Raw genomic sequence first — 18,091 nt, 5'->3', positions numbered from 1 at the left:
GTCCCCGTCTAAGTCTGCTCCACCCTGGTCCCCGTCTAAGTCTGCTCCACCCTGGTCCCCGTCTAAGTCTGCTCCACCCTGGTCCCCGTCTAAGTCTGCTCCACCCTGGTCCCCGTCTAAGTCTGCTCCACCCTGGTCCCCGTCTAAGTCTGCTCCACCCTGGTCCCCGTCTAAGTCTGGTCCGCCGTGGCCACCCTCACTGTTTGGGGGGGGGGGGGGGGGGGGGGGGGCGGAGTTAAGCTATGCAAATTCAGCAGACCCATGGCATTTGCTTGCCATTGGCTCGTTTTATTACTATTCGAAGATGATAAGCTTCTAAGCGAACCCTATTTCGTCGTCATTCGATGTAACTCCAAGTGACAACAAAAGGGAACAATGCTTTCTAATATGACTCCCCAGATTACTTGAGTATGTAAGGGTTGATTTCCTGCAGGGGTTCAATCTGCAAGATTGCCGAATGACTAAAGAAACGTTATCAGGTAGAAAAATGTACATTTCTTGTCTATTCCACCCACTGCTACTTATACCAACGACGGAAATAAGCGCAGTTACAATAGCTTAATATGTGGGAGAGCTATAGAGTGTGACAATATTGTATTGCAATAGGTAGCACTTCAAAGTCAATACCAAATCAAAACTAGTTAGCACATTATTTGTAATTGGAAAGGTTTAATGACAAAATATGGTTATGGTTACACTTAAAATAGTTACAAAATAGATGTATGAAATGATAAAAACTTATACCCAGCATGTATGTAAAATGTTACCACAGAGAGAGAGAGAGAGAGAGAGAGAGAGAGAGAGAGAGAGAGAGAGAGAGAGAGCACCAAAGAGGAGAGCATAAAAAGGACATAGCAAACCGTTTCAATCTTCTTTTATCCCTTCCATGACCATGTGACTAAAACCCAAATGTGAGACATTCAAACTGACCAATCAGAAAATTATAACTTCCCCCATTGTACTAAAGGTGTGACAATTTCATACCCCCAAAGTACACACATCTTGATCACTACCAGCACCTCGATGCCTTTAGGGACTGAAATACAGTAAAGTTCATTTGTTCATTTAAAATATCTTTGATTATTTTCAATCCTACAAGTAGGTGAAGCTCTTCTCACACCTAGTACAATAAGTTTTTATTGAAAGTTTTATTCAAAGTTTTTATCCAGTATGACGTCGCTCGTGTTTTTTCAGGTTTCCAGATTGAGTAAATCTCTTGTCACAATATGAGCACTTGTAAGGTTTTTCTCCAGTATGAATTCTTTGGTGCCGTTTCAGATTTTCAGCTGCAGTAAAGCTCATCCCACAGTCACGACACACATGATCTCTCACGTCATCGTGTGTTTTCTGGTGCTGCTTAAAACTGAGCGGCCATGTAAAACTCTTTCCACAGACAGAACACACATAAGGCTTTTCACCTGAATGAATTTTGAGGTGTAGTTTCAGATATGAAGATGAAATAAAACTCTTCTCACACTGAGTACAGTGATACGGCTTATCTCCAGTATGAATTCGCTCATGATATTTCAGGTTTCCAGATAGAGTGAAACTCTTGTCACAGGATGAGCACTTGTAAGGTTTTTCTCCGGTATGAATCCTCTGGTGCAGTTTTAGATTGCCCGGTGAGGTAAAGCTCTTCCCACAGTCACAACACACATGATCTCTCACTTCATCATGTGTTTTCTGGTGCTGTTTAAAACTGTTCAGCCGTAAAAAACTCTTTCCACAGAGAGAACACACATGACGCTTCTCGTCTGAATGATCTTTCATGTGTGTTTTCAGATATGATGATGAAATAAAATCTTTCCCACACTGATCACAGCTGAATGGTTTTTCTCCAGAGTGACGGAGCTGATGATCATTGAGACCTGATGCTTGATTGAAACTCTTTCCACACTGAGTGCATATGTGTACGGTTTCTCTCCGGTGTGAATTCTCATGTGTGTCTTAAGGCTTCTTTTCTGTGTGAAACCCTTTCCACACTGAGAGCAGGTGTGCGTCTTTTTGGATTTAGTTTTTTGAGTTTTAAAGTTACGATGTTCCTCCTTTACTTCATTCAGTTCTTGTCTTTGCTCTTTCACTCTCGCCTGGTCTAAAAGACACAGAAATACAGTTAGAATTAGGAAAAAAATACTACGGTAGTCAAGATCTACTAGGTTACAAACATTCTTCTAAATATCTTCCTTTGTGTTCAGCAGAACTGAATGCAGAAATGTATACAATATATATATATATATATATGGAACAAATTGAGGGTGAAATTTTTTTTTTTACAGAATTTTCATTTTTGGTTGAACCATCCCTATATTCCCCCTCTTGCAGGGAGCTTGATTGACAGGTGATCTGACCAATCATACTTCGCCATCCGCCATTTTGTCCGACAAAGAAGTCATGAGAGTTAGTAGATTAACATGGGAGGATTTGAACTAGAGATGCGCGGATGGGCTATTATTTTATCCGCAACCGCATCACAAAACTCATCATCCGTCCTCCATCCATCCACACCAACGTTTTTGACCAATTTTCAAAACCGCACCCGCCCGCCCGCCATCCGCTGATTGGGCGATACAAGGCGCTTCTGATGACCGCCGCGAGACTAGAAAGCTCTTACCTCAGAATATCAGCAGTGAACTCCGTCTCCGATCGGCGCACAGGGACAAATATAAACAAATAGCCTAAATTAAACGCACTTCGGAAAACCTGACCTTATCTGATAGGCTACTGTACAATATTTTCATTGTAGCCTAATAGAAAACGCATTTTGGCACATCATTTCAACATGCTGCTATTTAGCCTACTACTAATGAATGCCTATTTCACTTTATTTTTTAGCAAATAGATAGAAATCTTGAATAAAATAACAAGTCATTTGCATTATAGGCAAACTCTACGCACTGTCGTGTCAGGGTGACGACAGCGCCGCCGCTCCCACCATGCGCATCACGCGCTGTGCGTAGGGCACCAAGAGCTGAGCGAGCACCAAAAAAAAAGCCTAATGAAAAAAATCAATAATTATAATGCCGATATTATTTCAGTATAGAAATGGAGACATCCCAAGTCTCCCGGAAGTTCCGGGAGTCTCCCGCATATTGATAGCGGCTCATTGATGCCCGCAAATTAGTTAAAATCTCCGGAATCTAGAGCGAGCGCGCCCGCGAGACAGAGACTGTGCTCCAAACCGCGCAGCGCGTGCACGGCAGAGAGGGAGAGAGAGCAAGAGACCGCGCGCGTGTGCCTCATGAAGCGCATGTAATATCATTCCCCTATTTTCTTTTTTTGGATGTAGGTATAGTCAGATAACAATATTTAACAATGTATACATATCTTTTTCATTTGATTGGTTCAACTGCCCACCACCCGCCCGAATTTAATTAAAATATAATTTTTCGTCACGTCATCCGGAGTCCGCGGCTGTAACCGCCAACCGCGCATCTCTAATTTGAACTTGAGAAGCGGAGTGTACTGACGCCTTTCCGCGGTTAAAACAACATTCCTTCTGATGTTCATTCATGTTTATTTGATGCTATAAATGAACTAGAAGGAAGAGATGATCGGTTCTCGAGCAGCTTTAACTGAGGCTCTACAGCGATCTGGCAGACACATTAAAGAGCCACAAAATGGTATTTATTGTTTAAATTTATTGAAAAAAAAATGACCAAATTTGAAAGGTGAGACTTTGTTTAATATGTTTAATATCAAAAGTAACCTGGTCTGTCCTGTCTGTCAGCGTGTTGTCAGTCTCAGATGTGTTTTTCCACTGCGTGAGAACATGGTGTGTGTGAGAGCGGCGTAGCTTGTCGGACATAGCGACAGTAACTAAGGGGGGCGGGTCTTTGCGAACGGTCAATTAATAGCAGAAAGCAACAGAGATCAGGTACCAGATCACGTTTGTTCTGTCATTCACTTGTTAATATAGTAATAGTTAATATCTGCTATATACAAGGTTATCATCATTTAGATGCATTTCTCCATCATTTATCATCTACACTGTAAAAAATCCAACTTATATTTTGTATGACAAATTCAGTTTTTAAAGTTTATTCAACTATTTAACATGGAAAAAAGTTGAGATAACTCAAACAAATGGATTAAATAAAAATTTTGACCGATCAGTGTGACCAAATTAATATTTAAAGTTTTTTAAGTTTGTTAATAGGATTTTTTAAAGCCCATTTTTTTCGACAGTGTGGTCACTCACATCGATAAGTGGTTATATTTATTTTAATTAACAATAGGTGTTGAATAATATTTGTTGACAAAATGTGCTTCTGTAAATGTGTAGGCGGCTGCAAGACAAGTTGGTCATTTCCTTTTCTCCACTTCATCTTCGAGTTGCCTCAGATCACTTAGCGCCCATTTTGTTCGACAGTGTGGTCACCTCGGTAAGTTTTGATTTTGATTTTAATTTACGATAGATTTTGAATATTTGTTGACAAAATGTGCTTCTGTAAACTGCACTTATAGCCATATCGGTTTTAAAGCTTCAGAAGGTAACTTTTGTTAAAATGTATTTTTTTACATATTTGTTAAAACTGTCATTATGTCAGGAGCTGACAGTAGAATATGAGACAGATAATCTGTGAAAAAAGCAAGCTCCTCTGGCTCCTCCCAGTGGTCTTATTGCCATTTGCAGAAATGCACCACTCCCGTTCAGAAACAACCAATCAGAGCCAGGAGAAATGTCTTAGCAGTGTCAATCAAGCTCGTGTACGCGCTGATCACCCCCCTCTCTTGCACAGTGCTAATGGCGGACAAACAACCAAAACCAATTTCTCAAGTGGCACCTGCTCATACAACAAAGACGGGTAAACGGAAAAAGACCGATAACAATAAACAAGCGATAAAAAGAAAGATTTAGACGAGCCGAAATAAAACGAGGGTGAACATCGGAGCGGCTTTTCAGAGGTGGAGGGAGCGAACGTTACGTGAAAGGATTAAAAACCGATGCAGAGATAGCCACATTTCCGCTTGACAAGTAAGTATCCCTGTTTGATTTGTTTCACGTTATAAGAACTACACGCTGTGTGGGTGAATTCCTCGTCGGAGGCCACTGACTCGGTGTCAAAACTCTAGCCGCATAACATACAGATAAAATGTCACGCACTGTGCAAAGCAACAATGTAAACCTGCTAATACCTAAAAAAGGAGATTGCATGCCACCGAAGTTTCCCCATCACGCATGGAAAAGACAAAAAAATATACATTTAAGATGCACTGAATCCGGTAAGAACGCATTTAATCTTTCTAGTCTTTCCTAATGGAATTTGTGCTTATTTGGAAATGTGCTTTTTAGCGATTGGATTAGGGCTGCACGATATGAGGAAAAGCTGCGATGTGCGATAACATTGTTTAATATTGCGATGACGATATGACTTGCGATAAATGTGATTGTTAACTATACTGTTCCCATGTCTTAGTGCTTTAATAGGTTCTTTGCGTGATAGGTCAAACGTTTATTACCTGCCTGGTTCAGAATAGGCTACACGATTTTGGCACAATCCGTTTGACGTATGGTGTCGTGGAGATTCGTAATAATGACAACGGGCGTCCGGACGCAAGATTTGATCGTTTCATCTCGTATAGTGTGTCATAGTGAGCGACAACCTACGTCGCGTCTGCGATGCTTCACGACAGAAAGACTATCCATGTTTAATTCTTTAACGGTCCTCCACGACGGGTTGAATATGTGAGCGAGGCGAAACGTGAGTGAGTGCAACAGTGAGTGTGTGTGTGTGTGTGTGTGTGTGTGTGTGTGTGTGCGTGCGTGCGTGCGTGCGTGCGTGAGTGAGTGAGTGAGTGAGTGAGTGAGCGAGGGACAGTGAGTGTGTGTGTTTGTGTGTCTGTGCGTGCGAGTGAATGTTTGCGAGTGAATGTGTGTGTGTGACGTCACGCGATGACTGGTCGGAAAGCAACGTGTTGTCTGACATGTTTCTTGTCCACGATTTTAGGAGTCAAAAACGTGTAAGTTAGTGCTAATCTGAACCAGGCATTATTCATCGTGTCAGGCTGTCTGTTGCGATGTGTTCATCGCGGGAGTTCATATCGCGATGACGATGAAAATTCGATGTATCGTTCAGCCCTAGATTGGATTATTATTTTTCACTTAATTATTTAGATTGAATAGACCCGTGCTGTTATATAATAGTAAGTTATCTCCCTCGTGTCCCGCAAAATCAGATCTGACCTTCAACAGAGCAATATAGCCAGGTGGTCACCCTAGCACACACACACTAGCATGCACACACTCTCGCTCGCTCACTCACTCGCTCACTCACTCACTCACTCACTCACTCACTCACTCACTCACTCACTCACTCACTCACTCACTCACTCACTCGCTCGCTCGCTCGCTCGCTCGCTCGCTCGCTCGCTCACTCACTCACTCGCTCGCTCGCTCGCTCACTCACTCGCTCACTCACTCACTCACTCACTCGCTCACTCACTCACTCACTCACTCACTCACTCTCGTCGTGGAGGACCGGAAAAAAAAAATCAAACATGCTAGTCTTTTTGTCGTGATGTCGTGAAGCATCGCAGACGCGACGTAGGTTGTCGCCCACTATGACACACTATACGAGATGAAACGATCAAATCTTGCGTCCCGACGCCCGTTGTCGTTTACGAATCCCCACGACACCCTGCGTCAAACGAATCGTGCCAAAATCGGGCTAAAATCGTGTAATCTGAACCAGGCATAAGTTGTGCTTGTTCAAATTTTCAGGCTAAGTCAAACTCCAAACTGCAGCTTTCTCCCCGTATCAAGCGCACCCCTTTTTTTTAATAGACATGAAAATGCACATTCCGAACTTAAATGGTTGTAATTCAAGAATGCTTTGGAATATAGATGTAAGATTGGTCTTGTTTTTAAGAAGACATTTGGCAGATTTTTTTAGAAGTGAAATAAATTTAGAAAGTTAAACAGAAAAAAAGTTATAGAAGTTTGAGTTTATGAAAATGTACAACGTTAAAATTTCTAATTATTCATATTTTATATAAAATATATATTTTCAAAACCTGGTGGACTCTAAAACTGCAAAAAAAAATCAAAGGCAAAAATCTGAAAAAGTTGTGTTTCAAATTTTAGGTTGATATCTCAGAAAATGAGCTTTCAGTGAGATTTAGTTTGGGCGCAGTACCAAACTTTCCACTAGTTGACATTACTGCCCATATAAGGGCGCCTCCATTTCCATATGTTGTTTGAGTGATCTGAACCATTTTTACAATTTTCATACAATTTATGAAGTAGACATCCTATTCAGAAGTAGTATTGGAAGTTTGGCAGATTTTGAAATGAATTCAACCTCTAAGAAACACAAGAAGATCCCGTATGTGCATTATAGCTCGCTGTCACATCACTAATGCTGAATCTATAATGTTTTTCTTTATATTTAAAACATTTTCAGAGCATTTTTCTAAAACAATTGTCAGGATTAGTTTAGGTTTAGTATAGGATATTACTGTTTTAAATATGTAATGGCAATATAAGGGGTTAAATCATTTGCTATATATGGAGGACAACTTTGCCCATGGATTTTTGCACTCGGTTTATTTTTGTTGCACATTATTTTATACTTGAATTTTGCATTATTTATTTGACTGTTGCTGCTTATAAACAATTCTTTAGACTTTATCTTGCATGTTTTTTTATTTTATTTATTTATTTATATTACTATTACTTATTAAATGAGTTTTGAATTTAATGAGTGGATTTGTAAAGTTTTTAGGTAAGCCATATTGATGAAATTGTATTGTCACTTTAAAGAAAGGTTTTGAGACTTGAAATAGCATGTATTTATTTATTGTATTTGTTGTTGTTGATTGAAATGAGTTTTTAATGAACTGAGTGGATTTGAAAAGTTGTTAAAGCCATATTGATGAAATTGTATTGTCACTTTAAAGAATGTTTTTGAAGGACCAATGTACTGAATAGCATTTAATAGAATCGTTCACTCATTGGATTGATTATTGTTTTGATTATGAAAGTTTAGGTTAGTTGAACAGCAAACTTAAGTTTGTAAATTCAAGTTGAGTAAACTAAAAAGTCCTAGCTGGTTGAAAATTCAATATTTATAGTCAACTGAACATATTGGTAGTTTAACCAAGTTAGTTAAACTTAATATATTATGTTGATTAAACATACACACATTAGTTTGTACAACTATTTGACCCTAAGTTGAGAGAACTCAAAAATGTCCTGCAACTGGTTGCCTTAAACTTTTAAGTTTTCTCAACTTTTTTTTTTTTTACAGTGTATACACTGCTAATTAATTCACATCTACCAAAACAGTCAACAATGAAGAATCAAGAATGGACACCAACCTATTTGTTCCTCAGTATCTTCATGTTTTATTCTGGAAGGTTCTGGATCCCTCATGTCTTCAATCTCCTCTTTAATAAACTCCATCTTTAACAGTCACACAGATTTCAGCTGCTACTCCTGGAGTTTGTCCTTCTCTTGTAGGATGATGGGAATATTCCCAGTATTTATTGGTGAATTGTTGTGGGAGGGGCTTCACTGCAGGTGTGAACTGTGATCACTGTGTTTTTATCCAATCTGCAATTAAAAAGGACAGGGCCATCATGTTTAACTGCTGCTGAAAAGCCTCTTTGTCTCCAAAAGTTCCCTGTTTTCAGCTCATTCATTATGGTGATGCCCGAGATCTTCTGTAAATTGGCACATTAAATCGTTTTATTGGTGTCTAGAGGCAAAAACAAACTACAGCATATTCACATTTGAAATTTCACTTTGCTCTTTCACCTCCATCGGGTCTGAAACATAGTAAAATATGAAGTTGTTAGAATGAGTTCAAGGAGGATACATGTGAATTTTCAAGTGAACCCTGATTTAATAATAGAAAACAAGTGAGATATGTTTATCAAATATCATATTTTTCATGTACCAAAGGTTAGTTTTGACAAATAGTCAAAATGTGAATGACAACTGCTGTACAAGATTATGATCTAAGTGCCTAGATTATTTGCTTATTTTTCACAGCTCTTATGATTGGTACATAGGCCTACCGGTATATATAAACTAAGAAAAAAGCCAATGATTATAATGCATTTAAACTAATTTTTAACATTTTAAAAAAATCAGTCTTTTTATTTTTTCATTGGAAATTATTTTTTGTATAGAACTACAGAATTAAACAAGAAAATCTAGTTATTCAGATAAAAGGCTAGATGTTTTGTCATTGATTATACAAATCAAATTACTCACCAATCCGTGTATCATTCGTTCAGTAGTTTTTTTATTTAATATTGAAAATAGAAAAATGAGAAAACAGTTCCTTTTTAGTTTTTTCATTTTTTCCCAAAAAACGAAAAACAAGAATTCAGTTTGATTTTTGAAAGCCCCGTCTATGCTCTTCCCCGGTACGGGTTGTGTCGAGCCATTCGTTAGTCTGGTTGTTTGATGAGAAAAAGATGAAATGTAGTTGCAATAAACGAGATAAGAGTCCGCACCTCAGCTGCAGCAGCGGAGGACTCTTATTCTGCCGGACCTGAGGAGGAACTGATGACGACAAATCAGAGGAAAGGGGCGTTTCATTCCCGCCCACGTGTAGAAATCCAATAAACAAGCTGTTTATTAATTTTTCTACCTCAGAACGAAAAACGAAAAATAAAGCTGAATTCTTGTTTTAAGTTATTTTGGAAAATCAAAAAACTACTGAACGAATGATACACGGATTAATGTTGTCAAAAAATGTCAGTCTTGTAAATATATAGCAGATTTCACCTTAATGAACCACATCTGCAGTTTATTGACAGAGGACAGACAATAAACACACTTCAGATTAGGGCTGAACGATATTCGGTTTTAACATCGACATCGCGATGTGCGAGTGAGCGATAGTCACATCGTCGGAACATGCGATGTGAAGGGTAGTAGCACAGTAGCACCAGGAGACATTACATGCGCTTCATGAGGCACGCGCTACACGGTTTGGAGCAGAGTCTCTGTCTCGCGGGCGCGCTCGCTCTAGATTCCGGAGATTTTAACTAATTCGCGGGCATCAGTGAGCCGCTATCAACATGCGGGAGACTCCCGGGACTTGGGATGTCTGTATCTCTATACTGAAATAATATCGCCATTATAATTATTGATTTTTCATTAGGCTATTTTTTTGGTGCCCCCTCAGCTCTTGATGCGCGTGATGCGGCGACGCTGACAGGCGGTATGGTGTAAAGCTGCTGTTTAAATGTGTTCGCTTTTCTGTTTACAGAAACATGTTCTCTAATCTGTTTAGAAGATTTAATACAAAATATATTAAAGTTTTATATCATTTTGTTTATTTCATATGATTATGATGACCAACACCAACACTGTTTTACTTTGGCACTTTGGCTAAGAAAAGTTGACTTAAAAGAATGTGAACCAAAATGCTTAAGTTGTTTAATAAAAATATATTTATTTTAAGTTATATTGTTGTAAACCAATCAGGGGTTGGTGTAAAGCTGCCGTTTTATTTAAAAATGTGTTCTGCTTTTGTGTTTACAGAAATGTTCTAATTTTGGAATAAAATATTAAGTGACCTTTTTGTCACTTGTAATGAAGCTTGCTTATTAGTGAAATTATTAATATCATGGAATGGTAATTATTGTCTTTAGCCTGGAGTTATGGCTCTCAATATCGCAATATATATTGTTGGGGGAAAAAAATATGGCAATGTAATTATTTTCCAATATCGTGCAGCCCTACTTCAGATTCACTCTTTCAGCTGAAGGATGTATAAGAAAAGACATATTAATTACCCTGTTCTGCAATTCATCTAAAACACAGGTCAGGTCACATATGGCCTAAAACATAGCCTATGTTAACATCAAAATGAAAGCTACACACATTCACTGCACTAAAAGACATTTTCAGACTCAATCTACCAAAATTATGGAAAAAGCATGCATTGTTCTTTTTGCCCGAAGTTAACATGCCTGTAACTCCAAAAGTTGTTTCTTAACAAACATGTCTTTTGGTGTCTTCATTTTAAAGGCCCAATTTGATTTAATCCCAGAGGTATGCAAATCTTAATCCGGCTCCATGCGTAAATTGTACACATTTTCAGTGATTTTACTTAAGAGAAATCAATGACACAATTCAGATTTATGGAACACTTTTAGAACCATGCTATTGAGATTTCATTTAGAAGACACTAAAATGCTAACATCTTCAAAATACAATTTATGAGAATAACAGTATATTTTACTCCAAACTCGCGTTATAGCGTCGGTCGAGTGGTTGAAACTTCCTTCTGTGTAATGTTGCTTCTTATCACAGAATGAGCTAGAAATCATATTATTTTATAGTATTCTATACAGTGATAAAGGCTATGTCGCTTAACATTGCCTTAAAAAATACATTATCTTACCAAAATAGCCAAGATGGCTTGATGTAGATAAACCATAATACTGTCACAATGGTTTTAAAAAACATTTGGGATAATGTACACAAATCAACTAAATATATAACATTGTTCTTGTGGTTCTGGTTATTGAATATTTTGATCCAAAAATCTTACATAGTGTGCCTTTAAGCTTAAGCGATATGGATATATGAATGAACACACTTTTGGAGGTACGGCTTCTCTCCAGTATAAAGTTGCTCATGTGATTTCAGTGCAGAGAAACCTTTGTCACAATATGAGCACTTTTTTTTTTTTTTATGAATGTTTTGGTGCTGTTTCAGTTGTTCAGCTAGAGTAAAGCTCCTCCCACATTCAAAACATATATGATTTTTCAAGACAATGAAAATCAAGACAATGTGTGCAGCTTTGAAGTTCAGATGATCCCAGATCTATTTCAAGGTTACTGAGATTATATTTAAATACTTTAATACTTACACTTCTTAAGTTAAATGACCATGTGTTTGATTTAAAAAAAAAAGTAGAACATTTTGATATGGTTAGCCTAGATAAGTAGCATTTTAAACAGCTCTCTAGAAAGGTTGTTCATTTTTATGGGACTCCAGACTTTATAAGGATGAAACGAGTCACAGGTTAAATTCTTCAATTAATATATGAGTTAATACGGAAATCTAACAAAGATAACAGAAATCATTCACAGTACAGACTGAAAAGAGGCTGAACAAACTATGAATGACTATATTTAATTCTCTGTACGTTACACTACGAACAATGTACATTTATGCAACACAAACATTCATTCTTACATTATAAATATAACATCTCTGACCTGCAGACTGGAAATATACGACATCCGGAGAAAATATCCCACGTTTGGCCTTCATTCACGATCGTTAACAGCGTCACTTTCCGCTTCAACTGGTGAAAGGTTCAACAAGAATATTAACATAACAATAACATAAACTTACAGGGGATCCCAATGTATTCGACTACTACTAGTAAATAACATCAAAGGAAACAAAAAAAAAGAAAAAAGAGAGAAGAAATAAAACAAATAGAGGGCTCTCGCGCATCCTCTTCTGCGCATGCTCAGTGCGCCCGGTGTCATATTTCTTAAAGGGGCCGCATTCAGTAAATCTCCACACCGTTATGAAGCAAAAACACTAATTAAATCATAATTAATAATGAACAATAATTAAATAATATAATATATGGATTCAACATTATATTTAACTTCTCTCGATTACAGTTACAGTATTGTTTTTCTGCTGTAGGCTACATGTCAAAAGTCACGTGAGACAATGCCGCTATTCTCATCGGCCTGAATGAAAACGATGGCGTTAATGGAAAGACTAATTAAAAATGAGTAAAATTAAAAAGTAAATAACTCACCCACTTAGATGTCACATCAAAATCAATCTTGAAATGGCCTACTACAAACATGATGACAGTGGGAGGTTTTAGTGAGCAATACGCTTGGGGAAATTAAAGGTACACCTTGTCTGTGACCAGTGTGTACAAGCTTGATGACTGCTGAAAATAAGTTGACTATTAAAAAGAAAAGCAGAACATTATTTCACAAATAATATTGTTTATATTTTTTTACTGTGCTGTGGCTTTAGTTATTATTTTGGAATAAATGTAAAAATGCAAACACTAACTTGATTACAAGAACAGTTTCTCTCCAGTTTTAACGTTTAAATTTCCTTTCACACAAATGATGTCAATGAGTTTTTGGTTTCTGTTCTAGTTGTATTTTCTGAGACTTTTTGACTCGGTTTTATAAAATTACCTCCAGCCTCTTTGTATGATACAAGACCTGCATTATAATTTGGTTGACAAAAATACATTACATCCCAAACATATTTATAACAGTATTACAATAGAATGATAAAAAAGATAGAATGATAAAAAACTCATTAATGTTATTAAAACTATGTAACCGCCACAAGCCAATCGTGGCTTAGCAACCGTAACTAGGCGCGGGAATATTATGTCATGGATATATCCCTCGAATGCATACTGCAGTCCCTTTTGTCTCGCTCTCTCAGATATTTCACCTGTTCGCCAAAAATGACTAACTATCTCCTCGGGAATGTCTGACACCGGTGCATACACACTGCAATAATAGACGCGCCAGGCGTGAAAGCTTGCCAGGCGTAGCAACAGTAACTAAGGAGGGCGGGGCTTAGCGAAGGGTCAATTAGATCAATCAAGACAAAAGTTCCTTTTCTCGTAATTGCATGTACAATCAGAAGACAATATAGTACACTTAGTCAAGTTGAAAATTGCATTAATATATCTACTTCAAGAAAGACAGATTTAGCACACAATAAATCCTGACAGAAAATAAACTACAACAATTACTTTATTTACACTGTAAGAGTTGACTGGTTTGCACAAAAAATTGTCACAATTCAATTTACGTTTATTTGTATTGCGTTTTTCACAATACATATAATTTCGAAGCAGCTTTACAGAAAATGCATTTGTTTATATTACAATTTATAGTGATCTGTTATCAGAGGTGACTGTCCAAGTTATGCATTTCAGAAATGTACATACACAAATCATGCAGTTAGCAAACAATGTATCAATTTAAGGCAGAAACAATGAGCTCACTGAAGTAATTACTACAAGTTGTCAACATAATGATTACAATTTATAGACAATATGAGCAATGTGAGTACGGTACCTGAAAGGTTTTTCTTCAGTATGAATTATTTGGTGCCGTTTCAGATTGTCAGCTCTAGTAAAGCTCTTCCCACAGTCACAACACACATGATCTCTCACTTCATCATGTGTTTTCTGGTGCCGTTTAAAACCGTTCAGGCGTGAAAAACTCTTTCCACAGAGAGAAAACACATAAGGCCTCTCGTCTGAATGAACTATCATGTGACTTTTCAGATGTTTTGACAAAATGAACTTTGTTCCACACTGATCACAGCTAAATGACTTTTCTCCAAAGTGAATGAGCAGATGATCTTTTAAACTAGTTGAATCTTTGAAACTTTTCTCACACTGAGTACAGTAGTACGGCTTCTCTCCAGTATGAACTCGCTCGTGTAGTTTCAGGTTTTCAGACCGAGTGAAACTCTTGTCACAAATTGAGCACTTGTAAGGTTTTTCTCCAGTATGAGTTCTTTGGTGCCGTTTCAGATGCTCAGCTGAAATAAAGCTCTTCCCACAGTCACAACACACATGATCTCTCACTTCATTATGTGTTTTCTGCTGTTTAAAACTGTCCAGTCGTGAAAAACTCTTTCCACAGAGAGAACACACATAAGGCTTCTCGTCTGAATGAACTTTCATGTGGTCTTTTAGATCTGATGATGAAATAAAATCTTTACCACACTGGTTACAGTTAAATGGTTTTTCTCCAGAGTGACGGAGCAGATGAACACTGAGATCTGATGCTCGAGAAAAACTCTTTCCACAGTGAGTGTGTGATGATCAGGTTCTGTTTCTGTGTGTTTGGACTTTGTTTTATTTCATTCATGTTTCTTTGTGTTTGGTCTGTTTTATTTAATTCAGTTTCCTTGATTCTGTGTGTGCTTATTGTATTCATTTATCCCTAGCCTGCTTAATTATTAGTTCCTTTGTTTCAGGTGTGTGCCTTGTTAGTTTGTATGGTCCCTCTCGTTTATGTCATTTGCCCCAGCTGTGTCTCGTTCCCTGTTCCCCTCTGTGTATTTAAACCCTGTGTTCTCTCTTGTTCCTGGTCACAGCACACAGGAAGACAGATGTTATGTTAATATTTTACATGTATTTTAATCACAAAAACGATCGTTTGCATCAAGTGAAAGCATCAGGCACATTGGCTACCTACATAATAACCTGTTTTAAATTTAAAATGTTCAATGCCTTATCGCGCTGATGTGACCGAGCCCGACCCGAACCCGAACATCATTTCTAAATATCTGTCCGAACCCGGCCCGGCCCGTCGGGTACTGGCGGGTCCCGTCGGACTCGGGTCGGGTATCCATCCTTTAATCTGCATGTTGCCGGCGCACTTCCTTTATAACCACGAGGGGGGGGCGGAGTTAAGCTATGCAAATTCAGCAGACCCATGGCATTTGCTTGCCATTGGCTCGTTTTATTACTATTCGAAGATGATATGCTTCTAAGCGAACCCCATTTCGTCGTCATTCGATGTAACTCCAAGTGACAACAAAAGGGAACAATGCTTTCTAATATGACTCCCCAGATTACTTGAGTATGTAAGGGTGGATTTCCTGCAGGGGTTCAATCTGCAAGATTGCCGAATGACTAAAGAAACGTTATCAGGTAGAAAAATGTACATTTCTTGTCTATTCCACCCACTGCTACTTATACCAACGACGGAAATAAGCGCAGTTACAATATCTTAATATGTGGGAGAGCTATAGAGTGTGACAATATTGTATTGCAATAGGTAGCACTTCAAAGTCAATACCAAATCAAAACTAGTTAGCACATTATTTGTAATTGGAAAGGTTTAATGACAAAATATGGTTATGGTTACACTTAAAATAGTTACAAAATAGATGTATGAAATGATAAAAACTTATACCCAGCATGTATGTAAAATGTTACCACAGAGAGAGAGAGAGAGAGAGAGAGAGGAGAGAGAGAGAGAGCACCAAAGAGGAGAGCATAAAAAGGACATAGCAAACCGTTTCAATCTTCTTTTATCCCTTCCATGACCATGTGACTAAAACCCAATTGTGAGACATTCAAACTGACCAATCAGAAAATTATAACTTCCCCCATTGTACTAAAGGTGTGACAATTTCATACCCCCAAAGTACACACATCTTGATCACTACCAGCACCTCGATGCCTTTAGGGACTGAAAACAGTAAAGTTCATTTGTTCATTTCAAATATCTTTGATTATTTTCAATCCTACAAGTAGGTGAAGCTCTTCTCACACCGAGTACAATACAGTTTTTATCCAGTATGACGTCGCTCGTGTGTTTTCAGGTTTCCAGATTGAGTGAATCTCTTGTCACAATATGAGCACTTGTAAGGTTTTTCTCCAGTATGAATTCTTTGGTGCCGTTTCAGATTTTCAGCTGCAGTAAAGCTCATCCCACAGTCACGACACACATGATCTCTCACGTCATCATGTGTTTTCTGGTGCAGTTTAAAACTGAGCGGCCATGTAAAACTCTTTCCACAGAGAGAACACACATAAGGCTTTTCACCTGAATGAATTTTCAGGTGTAGTTTCAGATATGAAGATGAAATAAAGCTCTTCTCACACTGAGTACACTGGTACGGCTTATCTCCGGTATGAACTCGCTCATGATATTTCAGGTTTCCAGACAGAGTGAAACTCTTGTCACAGGATGAGCACTTGTAAGGTTTTTCTCCGGTATGAATCCTCTGGTGCAGTTTCAGATTGCCCGGTGAGGTAAAGCTCTTCCCACAGTCACAACACACATGATCTCTCACTTCATCATGTATTTTCTGGTGCTGTTTAAAACTGTTCAGCCGTAAAAAACTCTTTCCACAGAGAGAACACACATGAGGCTTCTCGTCTGAATGATCTTTCATGTGTGTTTTCAGATATGATGATGAAATAAAATCTTTCCCACACTGATCACAGCTAAATGGCTTTTCTCCAGAGTGACGGAGCTGATGATCACTGAGACCTGATGCTTGATTGAAACTCTTTCCACACTGAGTGCATGTATACGGTTTCTCTCCGGTGTGAATTCTCATGTGTATCTTAAGGCTTCTTTTCTGTGTGAAACCCTTTCCACACTGAGGGCAGGTGTGCGTCTTTTTGGATTTAGTTTTTTGAGTTTTAAAGTTACGATGTTCCTCCTTTACTTCATTCCGTTCTTGTCTTTGCTCTTTCACTCTCGCCTGGTCTAAAAGACACAGAAATACAGTTAGAATTAGGAAAAAAGTACTACGGTAGTCAAGATCTACTAGGTTACAAACATTCTTCTAAATATCTTCCTTTGTGTTCAGCAGAACTGAATGCAGAAATGTATACAATATATATATATATATATATATTAGGGGTGGAGCCGAACCCGAATACGGTATTCGGAAAGGCACAAATAACGTGTTTTTTACAAATACTTATTTCGAACAAATACTTAAAAAAATATTTGTATTCGGGAACAAAAAAAACTTTATTTCAAAAAGCTGTTTCCTCACGAGACCGCAGTGCGTGCATGCCCGGATGAGTGAGTGAGTGACGGACACAGGCTGCTCCACACAGCAACAGAGAGCGAAAAAACACTTAACTCCACCTCAGAACGAAAAACGCTAAAACAAGCTGAATTCTTGTTTTAAGTTATTTTGGAAAATCAAAAAACTACTGAACGAATGATACACGAATTAATGTTGTCAAAAAATGTCTGTCTTGTAAATATATAGCAGATTTCACCTAAATGAACCACATCTGCAGTTTATTGACAGAGGACAGACAATAAACACACTTCAGATTAGGGCTGAACGATATTCGGTTTTAACATCGACATCGCGATGTGCGAGTGAGCGATAGTCACATCGTCGGAACATGCGATGTGAAGGGTAGTAGCACAGTAGCACCAGGAGACATTACATGCGCTTCATGAGGCACGCGCTACACGGTTTGGAGCAGAGTCTCTGTCTCGCGGGCGCGCTCGCTCTAGATTCCGGAGATTTTAACTAATTCGCGGGCATCAGTGAGCCGCTATCAACATGCGGGAGACTCCTGGGACTTGGGATGTCTGTATCTCTATACTGAAA

General features: G+C 38.3%; 1 protein-coding gene and 1 long non-coding RNA gene across 3 annotated transcripts in view; both read right to left on the bottom strand.

Moving 5' to 3' along the window:
* Positions 1–655: 655 nt before the first annotated feature.
* LOC306997076 lies at positions 656–12,475 on the bottom strand. Its single transcript, XR_013797257.1, has 3 exons — positions 12,190–12,475; positions 8,320–8,554; positions 656–2,092 (listed from the first exon to the last, which is right to left on the bottom strand). It is a non-coding gene; the product is annotated as an uncharacterized lncRNA (long non-coding RNA).
* A 3,451-nt stretch (positions 12,476–15,926) lies between these two features.
* LOC306997053 (uncharacterized protein) overlaps positions 15,927–18,091 on the bottom strand; it is a 59,987-nt gene continuing 57,822 nt past the window's right edge. For both annotated transcript variants that reach the window (XM_079610094.1, XM_079610095.1), the window contains one exon: positions 15,927–17,220. In XM_079610094.1, the coding sequence (XP_079466220.1) occupies positions 16,292–17,220 (929 nt within the window). In that variant the 3' untranslated portion in view covers positions 15,927–16,291. The remainder of the gene's footprint in view (positions 17,221–18,091) is intronic.

This window comes from Phoxinus phoxinus (assembly GCF_949152265.1).
Source record: "Phoxinus phoxinus genome assembly, chromosome: 4".
Lineage (NCBI taxonomy): Eukaryota > Metazoa > Chordata > Actinopteri > Cypriniformes > Leuciscidae > Phoxinus > Phoxinus phoxinus.
The sequence above is the reverse complement of the archived record's forward strand: the minus strand, read 5'-3'. Positions and strand labels throughout refer to the sequence as shown.